Raw genomic sequence first — 22,234 nt, 5'->3', positions numbered from 1 at the left:
CATTCTTACTGGGGTGAGGTGGAATCTTAATGTTGTTTTGATTTGCATTTCTTTTATGGCCAGTGACATAGAGCACTTTTTCATACATCTCTTGGCCATTCTCATTTCCTCATCAGATAAGTCTCTTTTTTTAAGTCTTTAGCCCACTTGTTGAGGGGGCTCTGGTTCTTTGTGGTTATGTTTTGGAGGAATGTAAGTTTTTTAGTTCTGCATATATTTTAGATATGAGCCCTTTGTCCGTTGAATGGCCAGTAAAGATCTTCTCCCAATCTGTGGACTTTCTGTTTTTCTTGCGAGCTATGTCCTTTGCCCTGCAGAAGCTCTGCAGTTTGATGCACTCCCATTTGTCCAACCTTTCTTTGATTTGTAGCCTTTCTGGGTCTTTGTTAAGGAAGTTCCGTCCTATGCCAAGGAGCCCAATTGTTTCTCCTACTCCTTCTTGTAGTGTTTTCAGGGTATCTGTTTTAATTTCGAGGTCTTTGATCCATTTGGAATTGATTTTGGTGCAGGGTGATATGTAAGGATCTAGTTTTAGTTTGTTGCATGTGTTGAACCAGTTTTGCCAGCACCATTTGCTAAAGAGGCTATCTTTCTTCCATCCTATTTTTTTTTTAGCTCCTTTATCAAAGATTAAGTAGGCATGGTTCCGTGGGTTTATTTCTGGGTCTTCAGTTCTGTTCTACTGGTCTTCAGGCCTGTTCCGGTGCCAATACCAAGCTGTTTTTATTACTATAGCTTTATAATACAGCTTGCAGTTTGGTATTGTAATTCCTCCAGCACTGTTCTTTCTGCTTAGGATTGTTTTTGCTATTCATAGTCTTTTATTGTTCCATATGAATTTCTGGATTGCTTCCTCTATTTCATTAAAAAAATGGTGTTGGGATATTAATGGGTATTGCATTGAATTTGTTGATAGCCTTTGACAAGATTGCCATTTTGACTATATTAATCCTCCCAATCCAGGAGCATGGGAGGTTTTACCATTTCCTTAGTTCTGCCTTAATTTCGTTTTTCTTGTTTTTAAAGTTCTCATCATAGAGGTCTTTCACTTCTTTGGTTAAGGTTATTCCTAGGTATTTTATGTTTTTTGAGGCTATTGCAAAAGGAGTTGCTTTCCTGATTTTGGTCTCCGTTTTTGGGTCATTGGCATATAGAAAGGCCATTGATTTTTTTTTTTTTTTTTTTTTTTTTTTTTTTGCCAGTCCTGGGGCTTGGACTCAGGGCCTGAGCACTGTCCCTGGCTTCTTTTTGCTCAAGGCTAGCACTCTGCCACTTGAGTCACAGTGCCACTTCTGGCCATTTTCTATATATGTGGTGCTGGGGAATTGAGCCCAGAGCCTCATGTATATGGGGCAAGCACTCTTGCCACTAGGCCATATCCCCAGCCCCAAGGCCATTGTTTTTTGAGGGTTTATTTTATATCCTGCTACTTTGCCAAAGTTTTGGATCAGCTCTAGTAGCTTGGGAGTAGAGTCTATGGGATTCTTTAGATATAGGATCATGTCATCTGCGAAGAGAGAAAGTTTAGCTTCCATCTTTTCCTATTTGGTTCCCCTTTATGTTTTCTTCTTGCCTAATTGCTCTGGCTAGGAATTCTAGTACTATGTTGAGGAGGAGAGGAGAGAGTGGACATCCCTGTCCTTTATCAAGAAAACTAACAATAACAAATGTTGGAGGGGATGTGGCCAAAAGGGAACCCTACTTCATTGTTGATGGGAATGTAAACTGGTTCAGCCACTCTGGAAAGCTGTATGGAGATTCCTCAGAAGGCTAAACATAGAGCTCCCTTATGACCCAGCAGCCCCACTTTTGGGCATCTACCCAAAAGACCACAAACAAGAACACACTAAAGCCACCAGCACAACAATGTTCATCGCAGCACAATTTGTCATAGCTAAAATATGAAACCAACCCAGATGCCCCTCAGTAGACAAATGGATCAGGAAAATGTGTTACATATACACAATGGAATTTTATGTCTCTATCAGAAAGAATGGCATTGCCCCATTCGTAAGAAAATGGAAAAACTTGGAAAAAATTATACTAAGTGGGCTGGGATGTAGCTCAGTGGCAAAGTGCTTGCCTAGCAAGTGCAACGTCCTGGGTTCGATCCCCAGTACCAAAAAACAAAAGACAAACAGAAAAAATTATACTAAATGAAGTGAGCCAGACCCAAAGAAACATGGACTCTATGGTTTCCCTCATAGCGAATAATTAGCACAGGTTTAGGCTAATCACAGCAGAGGATCACAAGAGCCTAATATCTATGCCATTATGAACGCATAAGATGATGCTAAGTGAAATGAATTCCATGTTATGGAAACGAGTGTTATAATTACTTTCAATATGCCATGTGAAACAGTAGCTTCTTTTGTTGATGATCCTCTTGTATCCCCTTCCTGTGGTTGTACCCGCACTATCACTGCATCTCATCTGAGTACCCTGTATACTGTATATACTGGTATGTATTAGAACTAGGGAAGGGAAAGGGAATATCAAAATTGAGAAAGGATAAAAAGACAAATGACTCCAAAAGCAATACTTGCAAAACTATTTAGTGTAAACCAACTGAACAACTCTTTGGGGGAGAGGAGAAGGGGGAGGGGGTAATGAGGGAGGAGGTAACAAACAATACAAGAAATGTACCCAAGGCCTAACATATATAACTGTAACCCCTCTGTACATCACTTTGACAATAAATAAGTAGTATTTTTTTAAAGGAAGATAAGCCAAGGATTCCTTCCTTTAAACTTACACAATAGCAGCACTGATCCATGTTAAGTACATGCTAACCATTTTCAGAGTGCAAGATGAGAACTCTGTTCCTTGGGAAAGGTTTCAGTAAGAACTAGGTAGAAACCAGCTTGGAACTTAGTAGCTGGACAGAACTAGACTGGAAGAACAATACATAGACGAAACTAATTTGTTGGATTGCTCTTTGCCTTTAATGTCTTTTCTTCTTTCATAGGTTCGAACAATAAATATGTACAAGGGAATTGATCAAACACCCTACAAACAAGAGATTAATGCTGAGGGCCTCATCCAGTGTTGGAGAAAATGTATGGCTAAGTCGTCCTTCTCCCTGAGAAGAGCTGCAGTGGATAAGTTCAACACAGAGAATTACTGGAAGAAGAAAGGACTGGCCATAGTCCCAATGAAATATCCTGTTGGAGTTGGCTCCACTCCCATTGGTCAGGTCAGTTCTCCATACTCATGTGGGAATAGAGCTAGAATCTGCTTAGACAAAGCCAAGGAGTTGGAAAAAGGTTTCCACTGCGTGGGATTAGCCATTGGCTTACAATATCAACTTCCTAAATGTCACCAGCATTGTTAACAAAGCTAGCTTTACTCCAGAGAAGAAAAGGGCTCCTCTGTCCACATTTCTACATTTCTACATGTGGTGAAATATAATTCTTGATGGTAAATTAGAGATCTGAAGTTCACTCTTGGTGCTGGCAATAAACAGCTGAGACAACTGTCCTAGGCCTGGACTGCTCTTGTGTGAAATAGGAGGGTGGGAGGAACCCATAGCTTCCAAACTCCTCTTCCAGGAGCCTGCAAGGATTTTAGGAGGATTGGATAAACTAAACTCAGAAAAGGAAAGCATTGAACTTTTTTTAACACGACTTTAGGAATTTGTTCACCACAATGCTAATAGAGGCATGAAAGGGAAGACTGGGAATCTGCTCTACAGCTGCTGTCATTGATTAAACCAAACCCCTTGCTGCTAAATCCCATTTGCTGTTTCTACCTCTTTATTCTCGAATGAAACGTAACCCTAACAGCTAGTGACGGGTGGCTGTGTTCTAGATCATTGCATAGCTGTGTTGGGAACTCCTTTATCTGTGCTCTTGAGTGTATACATGCAAGGATTTGCCTGGATACATATATGTAAATAGATGTAAATATCCAGTGCAAAGGTAGATCCTGCCTCCATTCCATATCCATCCATTGAACAATGAACGTAGCAGAGCTGTGGTGCTATATTTACAATGTTTACATGCAATTTTGATTGAGTATGACAAGTAGTTATTATATCCTAACCTTGCCACTCCTTGCCTGCTTATGACAGTAAAAACAAACACAGAGACATTTAGCCATCTGCATAATATTTACTCAGATGTGGAGAAAGAGTCAAGAGACCATGGCTGAGAAACAAGGGGAAATATGATTATATAACCAAATGCCATTATTTCAAAAGAAAGCAGGGTCAGGGGAGCTCCTACTGGGAAAGGGCTTTGTAAGCAGTGACTTTTGTTATACACTTTTGTAATAAACCTATTTGCTGGCAGCTAGGAAAGAGGTCAGTAAAGGCCATCTGCCCTATAAAGCACAGTGGTTAAGATCTTGGAGAAGATCATCTCTGTTTTGTAAGGAACATCTGGAAATCTTGACCATGAGGCTAAGTAAACATGGCAAGTTGTCTCAAAATGCTGCCATTGCTTAATATCTGGTTTCTACTGTCAAGATCAGACCAGTCCCATTCCCTCATCCAAAATTTCTCAAAAAAAATGATAAAAATAACAATTAAATTTTATCTCCCTCTTCTTAGTCGTGAGAAAACTGAGGCTCAAAACATTTCACTAAGCTGCCTCTAAGTCCCATAGCTGGCAGAAGTTAGGTCAAGGTTAGAATTCAGATCTGGGAACTTCCCATAGTTCTGTTCTCAAACCACCCTTTGATGGGAGCTGAGGGATTCAGCATAGCAAAAAGCGAACTAGGCAAGAGCCAGCAGGACACATTCATCCTCAGAAGCTACTAAGAAGCTTTACCAGGGTCTTTCTTTGTTTAAAAGCCTTACTCAGGGATGAATAGACGATCTCACCCACTCTCAGAAAACATCAAGCTTGCAAACTTAAACAGATCAGATCATAATGTTGTGGCAAATTCATCTATTAAATATTTCTTGAGCACTTACTACATGTGAAACTCTGTGTCACGTTACGAGAGGGTGGTAAAGTGCAACCACACAGAAGCTAGCATCACCCCCCACTCCCTTGCTTCTGGCATCACTTGGCACCTTATGCACAACTCCAGGGACAGTGTGGTCCCTTGTGGGGTGACCTCAAGGCAGAACTCACACTGCCTTGGCTCAGCTTGGGTTATATGTGTTTAGGGCAAGAGCCAGGTGGGCCAGGGGAGAGATGGAAGGGAAAATATTATTTTTAAGGAAAGCATTTTAATGGATATAAATGTGATCCTATCAACCACAGAAAAAGAGAATTTCTGTGTTCTCTCTCTATCTCTCTCTGCTTAGGCTGCTGCCCTGGTCCATATTTACCTAGATGGCTCAGCTCTGGTCACTCATGGTGGCATCGAAATGGGGCAGGGTGTCCACACCAAAATGATTCAGGTAAGAATGCAAATCGCTGGATTCTATTGGTGTTTTCTTGCTGATATGATCATGAGGTAAAAACTATGAATGTATACTTTCTAATTTTAAAGAATAGAAGACTAGTTTTCCCAGGCCACACTGGGAGAAGAAACTTTGTAAACAAGCCAAGTTTAAAACTGAGCACCAGAAGTGTCATGTTTTTATTGCTAAAGAAGGTAGCCGTAAGGTATTACTTGCTTCTCTCCTTTAAATATATTAACTGAGTAATATTTTAAAAAATTTCTTGTTCTTGAACAATAAAATAATATGTAAATTTTGTAAATTATGTAAATAATATGTAAAATAATATGTAGTACACTATTTCTTGCCCTTTCATATTAAAGGCTTGAACCCTCAAAAACAAATCATGATTGATTCTTGTAGTTAAACACTGCTAGTTTTCCTAGGTTCCTTTGAGCTCATTTATTTTAATATAAACTACTGCTTCTGCTTTGCTAATCATTGGTAGTAACTCCACAAGCTATAACGCATTCAAAAGAGGCAGAAAATTAAAGGAGGAAAAATAAAAGGACAGGATTCCACAATTTAACAGTATTTATTACCTTGATGTCTTTCCATCTTGTCCTTTCTCAGAAAAACAAAGGCTAACATGTCATTTGTATAACTTCATGGCCTTTTCCCATCTAATCTTACCAAGGTGACCACTTCATCCTGCCATTAAGAATTCTGGGGGTTGAGCTGTAGCTCAGTGGTGGAAGTTCATGTTTAGCACATATAAAGCCCTAAATTTGATCTCTAACCCTACGAAAAGAGAATTATCAATAATAACTTTTTCCCTTTCTTTTCCTTTCTTTTTCCGTTCCTTCCCTTCCCTTTCTTCACTTGGGGGGTGAGATGCAGTTTCCTTTTTTAAAAATTTATTGTCAAGGTGATTACAGAGGGGTTACAGTTACATAATAAGGTAGTGAGTACATTTATTGTCGTATTTGTTACACCCTCATTTTTCTTTTCCTTCTCTAGCTCAGATAAACATATATACAATATCCAGTGTACCAAAATCATATACAGTGACCACAAGGGGTATGCCATAGGAAATTCACCTAGTACATTAAACAAAACAACAACAACAAAATCCTGTTTCCATCTCTGGGAGTTCGCAGTGTTTCCTTTATAAGACATTCATGTTGAGAACCTACATACTCTGCTAGATGCTTTCTTCCAAGCATTTGGAAAAGGGCACAGTATACTCATGTTCTTGGACAAGTTATGGGCAAACTCTGGCAAGCCACACTTCTACCAGGAAAGAGGAGTATTTTGGGCAAATGAAGTTGCCAAAGTGATTTGTTCTGGTATTAAAAATAAGAGCAGGGCTGGGAATATGGCCTAGTGGCAAGAATGCTTGCCTCGTATATATGAAGCCCTGGGTTCGATTCCTCAGCACCACATATATAGAAAAGGCCAGAAGTGGCTCTGTGGCTCAAGTGGCAGAGTACTAGCCTTGAGCAAAAAGAAGACAGGGACAATGCTCAGGTCCTGAGTCCAAGCCCCAGGACTGGCAAAAAACAAAGAAAACAAAAAAGCAAAAATAAAAATAAATAAATAAAAATAAGAGCAAAGCGGGCTTCTAAGCCCTTGTGCTGGTGGCACTCAACACCAGCACCACGTCCCCCTTCTAGGTGCTCGTGTTTACTAAGGCTGCTATCCTTTCTCACAGGAGAAGCTCATTTCTGGGGCATCTCCAGAAATGTACACAGGAGATAAGCATCAATTTTTGCTTTGGCAATGTGGACTTTGCTAGAATTTTGCAGAGGATGGCGGTGGGTGTAGCAAGAATAGTTGGGGTATGGAGAAGTGATTATAAAGATGCAAATGCAATATTTCTTCCTGCCTTGGCCTGGGGCCCTCCCTCCTCTCCTGGAGGCTCTTATGCATAAGAAAGTAAAAGCAAAAGAAAGTGTGTGCCACACTTGACAGGGATTTTAGAAAAAGAGAAAGTTTCTGCCTGGTGCTGGTGGCTCAAGCCTGTAATCCTAGCTACTCAGGTGACTGAGATCTGTGGATTGTGGTTCAAAGCCATCCCGGGCAGGAAAGTCTGTGATTCTTATCTCGAACTACCACAAGTCCACAAGTGAAGCTGTGGCTCAAGTGGTAGAGTGAAAAAGCTGAAGTACAGTGCCTAAGTTTCTTCGTTCAAGCCCTAGCACTGTCCAAAAAAAATGTTCCCAAATGTTCAGGTGGTTCATTGCTGCCCTAAAAGCCTCTCTATAGGAGGGTTACCAACCTTTCTCTACTACATTGTTTTTAGAGACAGAGGAGCTCTACTAATCCCCAGGGATACATACCAAGAATTGTGCTTTTCTTTTGAGGTGTTCATTTTATATGAATTTCATTTTGTAGATTCAGAAAGTTAGTATAATAAATCAGAAGTGATACCTGCAAAAAAAAAGTTGGGAGAGCTTTCTGTGCCTTCGGGAACTCATAGTTCTACAGTCTCTCCCTGTCCTTTGTACAATGTGCACATGTGCATGAGTCTACAAGTAACCATAGTGTTAGAAAATAAACTCTCTTCAAAAACCCAGGTGGCCAGCCGTGAATTAAAGATGCCGATGTCAAATGTCCATCTGCGCGGGACAAGCACAGAAACGGTGGCTAACACAAGTATTGCTGGAGGGTCTGTGGTGGCAGACCTTAATGGGCTGGCAGTAAAGGTAAAAACCTCTTCAGTGGCATCAAACTCCTTCACGTTTCCAGCCAATCTGTAGATTGGGCTCAGATGTAGCATTTACCCTTCTCTTGCCTTCCTCTCCCAGTGTCAGGCTCAATCAGGGATACAGCATCCAGCAGTTCTATTTCTCTCTCCCTCCTGACATTTTACTGGTCAGCAAGTCCTGATTCTGTCAGAAATCTCTTAATCTTTCCACTGCCATGTTATGTTGCTTTCACCTTGATTCAGGCTCTTAAGCTAGCTTTGGAATAGTTTCTGTCTTTCCATCTTGGCTCTGCTGTCTTCTACCCTGGCTTCTGGCTACCCCAGCTAGCTTCCCTGTAACATAAGACTAGGTTTGAAAACAGTGGTTTGTGATTTGTCCACCATTTTTCTATTAATTCCTGACTTAGCATGGCTTCCAAGGCCAAGTCTTTAAGACTTGCTCTCACCAGATGTGTGCACATGAATGCCTGCACCACAGGGCACTTCCACATCACCCTCTTCCAGGGTAGTCTCCTGCTTGGTTTCCCCTCTTACATAGCCCATGGGAGGACATTCCATGTTGTTTTGAAACTGGCATCTGCAGGAAATTGTGATTATGATTTGAAATTACAACATAATCCCTAATCCCTAGGATGCTTGTCAAACTCTAATGAAACGCCTTGAACCCATCATCAACAAGAATCCTGGAGGAACGTGGAAAGACTGGGTGAGAATTGCAGATTCTCCGCATTTTGTGTTAGAAAGGAAGAAGGAGAGTGAGAGATGTGTGAATTAAATATTAAAGTTAAGTAGAGAGAAAATAGTTGCAAATTGAGAATCAGAGAGAGGTCTTCATGTAAAAATCCTATCAGAATATAGTGAACAAACTCTTGCACCTGAAAAGTGTTTCTGTTACAGAAAACAAAAATTATTTCTGTCATAACTCCTGATTGAAGCTAGAACTAGTGAATGTTGCATCCTGTAAAACCTAGATACTTTCTGTTGGTTCTTTAGATTCCATTGCTCCTAACATAGGAAAGCAACAGTGGAATCACTTCTACAAAGGTAAAAATCATGCAGGCACTCAGATATAAATAGAAAACACACCCCTGAGTGTGTGTGCAACCTGTGGCAGGCCTTGACATGGAGACGCCTTCTTCCTCTGGAACACTCACACTCTAGTTGGAAGAGAAGTTACACATTCTGAGGTCAACTAGCAAACATTTTAAAGTAATAGTATAAGTACCAGATGGTGTAGAATCAATATTTGTAGTCTGAGACCATGTGTCATGACAACTACTATAGAGTATTAGTTTTGTGTGGTTAAAATCCAAGTGTAGCTGGGCACTGGTGACTCACGCCTGTAATCCTAGCTACTCAGGAGGCTGAGATCTGAGGATTGCTGATGAAAGCAGGCCCAGGCAGCAAAGTCTGTGAGACTCTTATTAGCTATCCAAAAAATAATAATAATAAAGCTGCAAGTGAAGCTGTGGTTGAAGTGCTAAAGAGCTAGCCTTGAGGAATAAATGCTCAAAGACAGTTCCTAGCCCCCAAGTCAAAGCCCTAAGATTGGCATACACCCCTCTTCCCCACCACACACACAGACAGGCCTATCTAAATATTATTTAGTGAGTTTCACTTCAAAATGATTCCAGGTCTGAGGAGTGGAGTACCCCAGTAGTAGAACATGCACTTAGCTTAGAGACCCTGGGTTCAATCCCCATCACCCCCAAAAGTTTTCTATCTTTCCACAAAGACTCATTCTATAGTTCATATTTATGAAAGCTCTCCAGATTTTCTGGGCATCTTTGTTTCTTCCTTTGCCCTATGCTGTGTAATCCCCAAGAGGCTGAAAGTGGCTGGCTACAGGAAGGTGTAGGAGAGTCTGTTCTCCACCACCCATGGCACAGTGCTGACATTCAACACACCCTTGGCCTTCTGTAATGGTTACATTTCTTACCTTCTCTCCTAGACCTGAGGACTTGGCCCTAAGAGTCATTTTTCCATTTAGTACTCAGTTGAATGCACTTGCAGAGTCAGGGAACCATTTGCTGTAAATGGTACAATTTAGCAAAATTACTTCCCTCTACTGAAATGGCTACAGATACATAATATCAAAATTGAACACACAACCAGCCATTGTTTCCTGAAATGGCCTGTGCTAATAGGCTAAGTCTTTCCAGATGACTGAAGGAATTTACTCATAAGCAGAACATGTGTTGACCACTATCATCAAGTCTGTAAGTTTAACATACTCTGGTGGTCATTTACTGTAATCATATGCACTGAAAAAATACTGTTACTACATTCAGTGAACCACAAATGCTTATGGGGATGGATAGTGCTGAAAGGAATGGACTCATCTTGGTCCTTCCTAGTTCTTGCCACTGATAGTTTAACACTTGATCAAAGTTAAAATTGAAGTCTTGAGGAAATCTCTTTGCAAACACCCTCTTTCCTTTCTTCACAGGCACAGACTGCTTTTGATGAAAGCATTAGCCTTTCAGCTGTTGGATACTTCAGGTAAGTGATTCTTCCAATTCAGTTTCATGTTAGGGAAAATAACAGTGCTATCTTGAGGAAGAGTTTTTAGTTCTGTTTGCAATTTGGTAAACATTGGTTTTTGTGCCTTCAATTAACCTGCTGTTATAAAGAGTAGTTAGCTACTAATTCATCCAAGTGTCCAGATAGGCTGCTAGAAAAAAAAAAACAGGCATATAAATTAAAACCAGTTGAATGATCATTCAAATCCTAGTGGGTGGTATGATAAGATTCTCTGGGGATTGTGTGGAATCCACAGCAGTGGTTGAATCTGTGGGAAACACCTGTGGTCCCCTTGAGTTAAGAAACAAACATAGAGGGGTACAAATTAAACTGCACTTACGACAGGAGCTATCATGCCTCCTAGACTGGCAGAAGGAAATTTGGTGATAACTATGTGGTGTCAAGATATTGATCAATGAGAAATGGCATACTTTGGAGAATAATTTATCAAATTATTTTAATGAAGAGTGGGTGCCATCAGCGAATAGGGTGATAACAGAGGGTCTTAACCTGATTTTGTTGTGGCATTCTTGGGCCACTGACTGATTATCAGAAATAGGCATTGGAAGCATTTTTTAATGGATATCTCCAGGTTTGGGAAACAGATGAGAGATGGTAGAGGGGGCTCTCAAGCTGCTGACATCTGTTTCCCTTTGGCATTGACATTCACCTGGAACCCTTAAAGAAAGAAGTGTATAGACCGAATAGGCCACAAAGCCTGGTAGTAGGGACATAGACTGAGACCAAGGGACCAGCCCCTCAGACAGAGGTGAATCCCGGAGTCAGAAAAATCAAACAAATCAAGCAAGTACATGCCTCTGAAATAGTGTTTGATGTGAGATAGAGGTTGCCTGCCTCCGATCTGATGATAGTAAGATTCCATTACATTGGATATCGGCAAAAGGACAAATAGTTACAAAATCAGTATATAAACCTTTAGGATAAGGATTTACTGGTCAGGAATAACTGGTATTTTTATTCAACAATGCAAGATGAATAAGAAAGAAGCAAATATTTGTTTTTTCAATACATTTACTCAGTACATGTTATGAGTATGCACATCTCCATGCAAATGTATTCCTTTGACTTGCACAGCTCCTATGGGTCTGTTCAGTCGTCATGACCTGTGAGTATAGGACTTGATCACTTAATGATGTTCCTCAAGAATGTGTTTGTTTCAGGGGTTATGAGGCAGATATGAACTGGGAGAAAGGGGAGGGTCATCCCTTCGAATATTGTGTCTATGGAGCTGTCTGTTCAGAGGTTGAAATTGATTGCCTGACAGGAGATCATAAGGTCAGTACTACTGAAAATGTCTTCCAGTATACTTGCATGCACCCGAAGTCTACACTTAACATTTATTGGAGGAAAATGCGATTTCTCTATATTACTTGGAGCAAATAGTCATACCAATTTACCTTTCAGACAATGGGTAGCCTTTCTTCTAAGTTTCCCCAATCTTTTTCTATGAAACCAAATGTGACCTCTGATGAGAAAGGTCATCACATGGTAGTCTTGAATGATTTCATAGGCACCCATAATCACCGACAGTAGGCAATAGCCAGACTGGGAAATCCTTTACCCAGATAGGTCCTTCTGTGTAGATAGCTTTAGGGATTCAGTTTTTTGTCTTGTACCTGGGCTTTAGCAATAATAGAAGTTACCTACTTATCCTGTCTAATAATAAAGAATGATTAATAATTAATAGAACTTCAATGACCTTCACACATGTTTTGTGGCCAGACTATTAGTTTAGTAATAATTTAGTCCCAAAACATACCTCAAAGCAAATTCTAGTTCTTGACATATATATATATATATATATATATATATTCTTTGTTTCTACATCTTAGATTGTAAAAAGTTTTCACTTACAGAGTCTTCTCATGGTGTTTTTCCTCAAAATGGCAATCAGCCTGATATTTGAAGTGGTGCATAGCTTTATTGAGCCTGCATGTTCAAATACCTGGATTGTCTGGATTCTAATTCAGTCTAGATTTATTTCAGGGAACTTTGGACAAGGGAAAAGCAAGGTCATGGTAAACATAGCTCTCTAGTTTGAGTAGCTATCCCATTTAAACAGAGAGAGTTCTCTCACTGATTTCTAAATTCCAATATCTTTTTAAAAAGTTAGTAAAAATGTATTTGAGTTCTCCTATATCTTGTATATACCTTGGTTTTATTAGGATCTAAGAATGAGGTGGTAATTAATCCTCTGCACTGGGTGTGAAGGTATACTCTGAAATCCCAGCACTTGAGAGATGAGGCATGAGAGCGAAGAATTTGAGGCTAGTTTAGGCTATAGGGAGACCTTGCCAAGAAAAGACAGAAAGGAAGGAAGGAAGGAAGGAAGGAAGGAAAGAAGGAGGGGGAGGGAAAGAGAGAGAGAAAGAAGAAAGGAAGTAGGAGGAAGGAAGGAATGAGAGAAAGAAAGAAGAGAAAGAGAGAAACAAAAAGAATGAGAGATGAATGAAGGAAGGAAAAAGAAAAGGGAAAAACTATTTTCTCAAAACTTACTTGAACAATATTAGGAGATGTGATAAGTAATCTAATATAGAAGCTAGAGCTGAGATTCAGCTTAGGAATTCGTGGTAGGCAAAAGACCATCATGTGACATTCTCTTAGAAGCCTTCCCCTGGGGGCCTGCATCTCCTTATGTTAGTAGAATTTCCCTTATTCCTGAAAATTTGTCTTCACCTTGAACACATACCTATATATTACTTATTACTGTGCAACAAATTACTTCCAAATTTAGCAGTTGAAAACTGTTCATGCTACTTCTGAGGGTCAGATATCTAGAAGTGGCTTATCTGGGTGGTTTTGGCTCAGGATTTCTCCTGAGGCCACAGTCAAGCTTCCAGCAGGATCTGTAGAGACTAGAGTCAACTTCTAAGCTCCACCACATTATTGTGGGAGAAGGCCTCAGTTTCTTCCCAGCTGTTGGCCAGATGTCTTTATTCTTTGCAAAGACATGTGTGTATGCTACTAGATTGTACTCAGGAGATAACAGCTGGGTTTCCCCAGTGGTGGTAGTCGAAAAGAGAGTATGAGCAAAAAGAAGGTGCCTAAGACAGAGGCTACAGTCTTTGATGATCTAATCCTAGAGTAATATATCATCATTCTTTCTGTATCCCATTGGCCACAAAAACTGACACCCTGGTAGAGTCTTGTGGGAAAGGAGTACAAAAGCCATGAATAACAGATGGTAAGGCTCATCGAGAGAGGCTACCAAGGCCCAGACCTATGTTCCAGCCCTATCAAAATCCAGTAAGCATTCGCTAACTTTAGCATACCTCCACTCACTTCCAGTGTTGGTCACTTGTCACCTGTAAGAAAGTCTTGCTAACTGGTGTCCAAAATAACTTTATAGTGTGTTGTGTCTTACAGTGAGAAATGAGAGTGCCTGAAGTTCTAATTTCAATTTTATTTCTTTAGTTTGTGGTACTGTGGGTTGAACTCAGGGTCTTATGCAGTCACTGTACCACTTGGACAGTATTTGGGATAGGTCTCATGTTTTGTTTTATTTATTATTTTTATTTTTATTTTTACCTGAGCCTGCTTGGGCCACATTCCTTCTATTTACTACTTCCTGAGAAGCTGGGGTGATAGACATGTGCCACCACGCCCAGCTATTGATTGCAAGGATGGAAGCCACCGCACCTGACGTAATGTTTTATTTAATAGTCAAACATGCTAGATCATTGTTCAATTTTCTTCTTAAAATTTATTAATTGTAAATAAAATCTGCAAGTCATGGCGGAGACCATCACGTCTCATCAAAAAGGAATCGACTTGAAGGTACTGCCAGCAGCCTGGTTCGGCCTGCTCCCTTCTGCTTTCATTTTTTTCCACACATTCCCCCCCCCCCAATGGAAATTCTAGACAAACAGAGGGCAGTTCAAAGACCTGTCTGTGAGGGTTCCTGAACTCTAGACTTTGGTAGATATCACTGAGCCAGTTGGATTCTGCATGTTGTGTTGAGTTTTAGACACAAAGTGTTGCATCAGGGCTCATAATGAGCATAGATATTTTCTCTTATTGTGTTATTTATTAGGTTTCTTGTGGTGGATTAAACTCAATCTATTGTATGTACCCACAGCTTAAATAAAAATCAATCAAATTTGTTATTTTCTTATTATTTCCAGGAAATAAAAACCAGATTATTTCCAAGAAAAAAAACCAACCCAGTGGTGTAAACTCGTTAAGAATATTCATATTCACTTAAATGCTTTTCATAATAGCTGAGTATGGTGGCAAATACCCATAATCCCAGCTACTCAGGAGGTAGAGAGCCAGGAGGATTGTGGTTCAAGGCCAGCCTGAGACAAAAAGCTTGGGCACTATCTGAAAACTAACTAAAGCAAAAAGTACTTGGGACCTGTCTAGAAAGTAGGAATCCCTGAGTTCAATCCCCAGTATGACCAAAAAGTTTTACACAAATAAAATTTGTTCTTTTCTCCTGATATAACATGGTCCAAAAGAAAAAATGGGAAAAGAAGCTTTATGCCAATGCCAGCCTAGCAGGAAGTTTCTTGTCAGCTTCTCCCTACATTATTTACACTAAAATAAGCAGATGATTTTTTTTAATTACTAGAACATCAGAACAGACATCGTCATGGATGTTGGCAACAGTATAAACCCAGCCCTGGACATAGGCCAGGTATGTGTAACTAACTTACTCAAACTGCTGTGAAATCTGCAGGAAAAACATTCCATTCTGCTTATTAATCATCTTATTCTGCCTGCTGAACGAAATCTTCTCTAATCAGACCAGCTACAGAACTCAAATGTCTTACTGTTTAGAATGGAGTTGGAAGCATAGTTATTTAGGTCGTTTTTTACATACAATCTGCAGTTGAGAACTGGACTGAAACAAGACCAAGCTAGAGGGGACCAGTAGGCCCCAAACCTCTGGGTTTAAGTAAATTAGTGCCAAGTGCTGAGTTGGGGCACACAACAGGAATTTGAAGTTGGGTCAGAATCCATATTTCGGTTACTGATAAAAGAGCCAGTGGGAGAATGTTCTTACCCATAGTCATTTTCTTGGTGCCATTCCTGGGGCTTGAATTCAGGGCTTGGGAAGTGTCCCTTAGTTTTTTAGCTCAAGACTAATGCTAAACTACTTGAGCTACACCTCCACTTCTAGTTTTTTGGTGGCTAATTGAAGATAAAAGTCTCATGGATTTTCTTGGGGGGGTGAGGGGGACCTGGATTGGCTTTGAACCATGATTCTCAAATCTTAGCCTTCTGAGGAGCTAGGATTACATGCATGAACCACCAGCACTTGACTCTCATAGTCATCTTTATATTCAGATTTGAAAAATTGCAATGTCTAGCAGAAAAATTGCCAACTCTGGACTTGCATTTTTCCATGAAGCCAAAGTTGGTGGTATCTTTGAAGAGTCACACACTCACCAATGACAGGGGACCCACCTGGAAACCTCACAGACCTGCTTGAGCTGCCTCCACCTGTGGAGACTCAGTTCCCCAGCTCCAATTTGGAGCAAAATATATCCTCTCTCCAGTCACAGCTTTGTGTCATTGGAGAATGAGATGATGAATCTGTAGAGTGGAGAAATAACCAAGGCTTCAGGGAAGAAGTGAGGATGGACCAGATAGTCATGAAAGACCAACTGGGAAGAGGAAGAGTAAAGAAAACCAACCTGAAGAAAGACCCAAATTACAGCACACCTGCAATCCACAGAGTGGATGATGCTCTTGTTGATGGAGGGTCTCCAAAAAACAGCTACTTAGCTTCATATGTGAAGGTAATGTAGGAATGGCCTAGAGTTTTAGGATGATTCACCTAAAAAACATCATGGTAACTCCTTACCTATAGTTAGAAGTGAGAGATGGAGATGTGGTCACAGGAAGGAAGTAAACTAAGAAGAAACTCCCAAATCAGAAAAAGGGTTGGAAATGCACTTTTGCTTCAGGCTTATGTCCAGGAGCCTGGAGCATTTTGAAGCAATGGAGAATGCTTAGAGAGGGCCTGGTGTATTCCTTCACTTGAGTGGCAAGATTTGATTTGCTGCAAGGCCAGCCAGCTTGTGAGTGAGGACGATGGACAAGGTGATGGGACCCTTATCCTGAAACCTCATATGATGGCAAATCAGTCAGCGAGAGCCCTGGGCACCTTGTCTGCATTAAAGATGAGGGTATTTAGATCATATGTGAGACCTCTTCTAAAGTAATTGTTTTAATGACTACACCAAGATCAGAACCCACATCATTTGATTTTGAATGTAGCACCAAATGCGATGGGAACAAATGCTTTTAGGAAGGCCGTCAGGGACATGCTCCAAGACACCCCAGAAATCCTCTTCAACTGCAATTTTAAAATTCAAAAAACTCCCAGCGTGAAGTTGAAATGATACCTCCCATTGACTGTATCTTCTCAGACGCATAAATTCCTTTTATTTTTGTGGCAGGTTGAAGGCGCATTTATTCAAGGCATGGGACTTTATACAATGGAGGAACTGAATTATTCTCCTCAGGGTGTTCTGTACACCCGAGGTCCAAACCAATATAAAATCCCTGCCATCTGTGACATCCCCACTGAGATGCACATTTCCTTTTTGCCTCCATCTGAAAATTCAAATACCCTGTATTCATCTAAGGTAAGCAATATTCCATGAATAGATGCATGCTCGTATCATGTCTGTGGGGTAGAGGGAAGGTTGCTTTCATTTCCTCATTGTTCAGTGTTTTTACCAGGGTTTTGAAGAAAACACCTTTTAGGCATTTTTCTTACAAACTAGTTTAACAATATGATTTTTTAAAACTGTTTTTTGTTTGATTGGTTGAGGGTTTTTCTTGTTTTTATTCATTTTTGCACTTCTGGAGTTTGAACTCAGAGCCTCTCAGTGCTAGGCATGCGCTCTGCTACGGAAACCCTCACCTCCAGTCCCTTTTTCCATTGGTTGTTTCCAAGATAGGATCTTGCTTTATGTGGGGGACATCCAGGACTGTGTTTCTCTGTGTTGCTGGGGATGATAGGCCTGGATGACTGGACCCAGCTGTTGTGTTTCTCTTGAGTAGCTGCAATAACAGGCACGTGCCACAGCTCCCCATCATTGGTTGAGATGTTGTCTTAAACTTCTTTTTGGGGCCCAGGTTGGTCTTAAACCACAATCCCCCAATCTCTACCTCCCAAGTCGTTAGGATTACAGGCTTAAGTCACTGCACTCAGCTTAACAAATGTTTTCATCATTCCAAATCTTGGAATCTCACATGAACTGCTATTATCATGTATCATATTTGGCCTTTTGTGTTGTAATAATTACCTTCATGCCTGTGTTTGCTTTATTTACAATCATTTGTCTAGGTTAGAATTCTAGGGATGGGAATATTGGATCAAAAGATTACTTTCATAATATAGATACATACAGAGTAATGTATATTTATACACACACATACATATATTCACATAGATGCTATATAGGCATGTATATGCTATGTATATATGCAGATATGTATATGCACGTATATACATCGAGGGAGAGAGAATGTGTGTCATAATCCAGAGGACTTGTTTTCCTCAAGGGTCTGGGCGAGTCTGGGCTGTTCCTGGGGTGTTCGGTGTTTTTTGCCATCCATGACGCCGTGACCGCAGCACGGCAGGAGAGAGGCTTGCTGGGACGGTGGCAGCTCACTAGCCCTCTGACTCCAGAGAAGATTCGAATGGCCTGTGAAGACAAGTTCACCAAGATGGTACGCCATTCCCACTAAAAAGAAAAAATTACAAAATTCGGAGTTTTTGTTCATGTGTCTTTAACCCATCACTATAGTTTCCCATGATGACTAGAATCCCTGAGGGTACAAGAGAAGAGTAGACTGGCCTTTGCACCTGGGCCTGTGTGAACTGCACTGGGAGTGCTGTTCTGTACCTCATGGAAATCCGAAGGCTCATTCCCCTTAGTGCATGTTCTTTCCTTGTTTCGCTCCTTTGCTAGAACATGTCCTGAACTCAGCAATAAGTGTTCAGGAAATACACTCTGAACCTAGAACCCTCACCAAGAATACTGTCCATCCCAATGGTCCACCTCCACTCTCCCCTCAAGCAGGCTCTAGACAGGCGCGATGGCAGGAATCACTACTGCAGCACCCTTCCACTGAGTAAACAGCTCAGCTCTTCTTGCAGTGGTGAGATTTTTAATGCTGAAAGGAAGGAAATGCCATGTCCCCCTTTTCAGGGGTGAGGTGCTAGCTGGTAGCCCCCCCCCCCCCGGCTGAATCATGTCTGTGAGGACATCACAGTGGCTTCCATGCCATTGCTCCCTGATCTCTCATTACCCTGGTTGGCCTCTGGTAGCTTTTGGCCTATTTTATGTTTTGCTATTTCTCACCAAAGTCACAATTTATTCTTTTTATTCAGATTCCAAGAGATGAACCTGGGGCCTATGTTCCTTGGAATGTGCCTGTGTGAATCAAATGCAATCTTCTGCAGTAATCAGAATGACCTTTCCCTTAGGGTCATCTATCCAATCTCTATGCGCTAAAACGCTAGATAGGAAAGACAGATTTTCACGCTCAGAAATCATTCCACAGAATATAGCTTTTCTATGATCTAATTTGGAATTTCACATTGAATTTGACATGTGTACTTCAACAATTTATAAATTGTAATTGAAATGGAATAAATAATAAGTGGTTTCCACTGAAGTGATAGTCTCTCCCTTAGATTCATCCAGCTAAATGGAATAGATATATATGATTCATACTTGCCTTATGTCTGTAAACAGAAATTATGCTATCAAATGAAAAGGTAGTTTAATAAATAATTATGTTACTAGTACAAACTGTAAATTTGTCATCTTTTTATTCGTTCCTTATCTGTTGTTATCCCCCCTTTCTTTTTTATGGTACTGGATATCAAACTCAGGGTATTGTACCTTCTAGGCAAGCATTTTGCCACTGAAATATACCCCAGCACTTCCCCCTCCCTCCTTTCTTATTAGAATATTTCTGTATCGAAATAGTCTGTGTGACCACGTGGGATGAAGGTGAGACAAATGGGAGTTCATCAAACTACAAAAATTCATGCTTTAAATGATACTACTAATCACTAAGGGATTGAGGACAAGGGATGCATTTATCTGATAAAGGTCCAGGGCATATCTGTATGATAGATATACCTTTTGTCAACTATAAATGGGCATTGGAATTGAAAGACATTTCTCCAAATTTATCACTAAGCACAATGGCAACATGTTCGGCCTCTAGTCATTAAGGAAATACATACCCAAACCATATCATTTCACACAGCTAGGATAAAGATGGAGGTCATCAGAATGACTGACAATAATGAGTGTTAGAATCATGTGGAAAAAAATCAAACCCTTCTGCAACGCTGAAAAACATGTAAAAAAAAATGGTGCGGGCACTGTGGGAAACAACTTGGCAGTCATCAAAATAAACACTGAGTCTCCCTAGCAATCATAAAGGCTTGAGTTCAAACTCCAGTACCACCAAAGACAGAGCATAAATGCATCATACGATCCTTCAAGAGACTTAAAACACATGATCACCGCAACACATATGCAAAATAAATTTCCATCAACTGATTTGGTAAATGAAATATGGTATATTCACATAGAGTTTTGTTTTGTTTTTTTGTTTTTTTTTTTTTTTTGGCCAGTCCTGGGCCTTGGACTCAGGGCCTGAGCACTGTCCCTGGCTTCTCTTTGCTCAAGGCTAGCACTCTACCACTTGAGCCACAGCACCACTTCTGCACATAGAGTTTTATTCAGCCTTTCTACAAGGCTGAATAAAATATTCTACATACATACATACCCACATACATATATCAACATTCTTTAACATGACACAATATATATGAACTTTGAAAGAAAACAGACTACATATATGATCCCATCCACACAAAGCATCTACACTTGACACATCAGTAAAGACAAAGTGGATTACTGATTTCCAGGGATAGAGGGGACACAAGTATGAGGAAGTGACTGCTCCTTTGGGGGCAGCAGGTGATGAAAACATGCTGGCATTTGTGGTAGTGATTGCACGTTATGTGACTACATGAAAACCCACTGAATCATCCACTTTAAAAAGGCACGCTTGTTGTACGCACATGGACTGTATCTCCAAAAATCAAAAAACAATTTGTGGAGATAAATAGAAACCTTTGGGAAAGATTGATACATTGTGAAGCCCAGGGAAATCTATACCACTGACCTTCAGAGGCCTGGAGCTCTCAAAGAGTAATAGCAAGACATGATCTTCTAAGACCCTTGTCTCCACCAACCACTGAGAACCATCTGCACCAAGACAGGAGATGCTAGAGAAGATGGATTAGATGTCTCCCGCTGTCCCAGGGGCTCAGGGTGTGTTTTCAACACTTCTTCAGTGGCCAAAGACTGATAGAAGTTGGCACCATCATGAGGATGTGGGGTTGGGATCCCAGTGAAAGCAGAGCAGTTGGCATGAATGTACTTCTACTTTAAAGGACCACAGTGGAGACTGCATTGACATAGGTGCTAGGAGGGCAAAGGGAGAAAGGTAGATACAGTTCTCGTTGCTTTCTCTCCCCTCTCTTTGGCCTGGGCCTCCTTTCTGTCGGGCTGTAAGTTCCTCCTCTTCCACACATGTCTTGATCAGTGCAATATACCTGGTTTCTCACCCAGAAAGGGGAGTGATCTCAGATGCTCAACTGTCTTTGCACACTCATCATGCAGACATGAAATGTGGCAGTTCTGCCTTGGAGACAATTCTTTTTTGATTATTTTATTTTTTATTATTTTAAAGTAGTTATAAAGGTGGATTCAATTCAATATCCACATATCAATATATTTTAACTTATGTTATGCTTCTGTCCTTCTCTTTGTAAGGGACAGTTCTTAAATCCTCTACCCAGCTGGGTGCTGGTGGCTCATGTCTGTAATCCTACTAATCAGGAGTCTGAGATCTTAAGATCGTGGTTCAAAGCCAGTCCAGGTAGGAAAGCCCATTAATGATCTCCAATTAGCCACCAAAAAATCATAAATGACACTGTGGCTCAAAGTGGTAGAGCACCAGCATTGAGCAAAAAAAGCTCAAGGATACTACTTAGGCCCTGAGCTCAAGCCCTACAACTGACAAAAACCCAAACGAAAAATCTTACTCCTACTATTCCCATTAGTGTTGTTACTCCAGACATGGCTTTTCTCCACACTCAGACTACTAGAATAGTCTCTTCATTTACTGTAGATATTTTGTTTCCCTTCTAAACAATTTCTCCATTGAAGCCAAACTTTATGGTTATACATGCACACGCATACATACACACAAATCCTTTGGTGGTTTTCTACTTATCCCACCAGGATCATGTCCCATGTTCCTAAGGTAGAAATGTATGTGTGCTGGTGACATCACTCTTTCCTTTCTCCCCATTTTGTCTCAGCATCTTCTCTACCATCTGAACTTCCTGGATTTCGTACTTAGAAGCCTTTGCCTCTGTCCTCTGACTGTAGGATGCTTTCACTCCCATCCCTCTCTTTGTCTCTATGCTAGCATGTATGCAATGCTTTATGTGTTACATGCATTTATGTAAATGGAGGGTTGTGTTAAAGTACAAGCCATAGAGCATGAAAATACAGAAGCCCATCCAGAGTTGAGCTCAAGCAGGAATGGGAGGAGCAAGCCAGCAAGTGGCATGAGCACATGCG

General features: G+C 40.6%; 1 protein-coding gene across 2 annotated transcripts in view; it reads left to right on the top strand.

The window, feature by feature from the left end:
- LOC125350418 (aldehyde oxidase) overlaps positions 1–19,376 on the top strand; it is a 77,714-nt gene extending 58,338 nt beyond the window's left edge. The window contains exons 26-35 of one of the 2 annotated variants that reach the window (XM_048345003.1): positions 2,969–3,196; positions 5,258–5,353; positions 7,915–8,043; positions 8,677–8,751; positions 10,495–10,547; positions 11,750–11,864; positions 15,163–15,228; positions 17,000–17,188; positions 18,114–18,281; positions 18,946–19,376. In XM_048345003.1, coding sequence (XP_048200960.1) covers positions 2,969–3,196; positions 5,258–5,353; positions 7,915–8,043; positions 8,677–8,751; positions 10,495–10,547; positions 11,750–11,864; positions 15,163–15,228; positions 17,000–17,188; positions 18,114–18,281; positions 18,946–18,996 — 1,170 coding nt within the window. In that variant the 3' untranslated portion in view covers positions 18,997–19,376. Of the gene's footprint in view, positions 1–2,968; positions 3,197–5,257; positions 5,354–7,914; positions 8,044–8,676; positions 8,829–10,494; positions 10,548–11,749; positions 11,865–12,925; positions 12,938–15,162; positions 15,229–16,999; positions 17,189–18,113; positions 18,282–18,945 lie in introns of those variants that run through there. The other variant, XM_048345004.1, reaches the window with a different exon arrangement.
- Positions 19,377–22,234: the final 2,858 nt, after the last annotated feature.

The sequence above is a fragment of the Perognathus longimembris genome, chromosome 4, assembly GCF_023159225.1.
Source record: "Perognathus longimembris pacificus isolate PPM17 chromosome 4, ASM2315922v1, whole genome shotgun sequence".
In the NCBI taxonomy this organism is placed as follows: Eukaryota; Metazoa; Chordata; class Mammalia; order Rodentia; family Heteromyidae; genus Perognathus; species Perognathus longimembris.
Note: the sequence above shows the minus strand (reverse complement) of the source record. Positions and strands in the feature narration are given on the sequence as shown.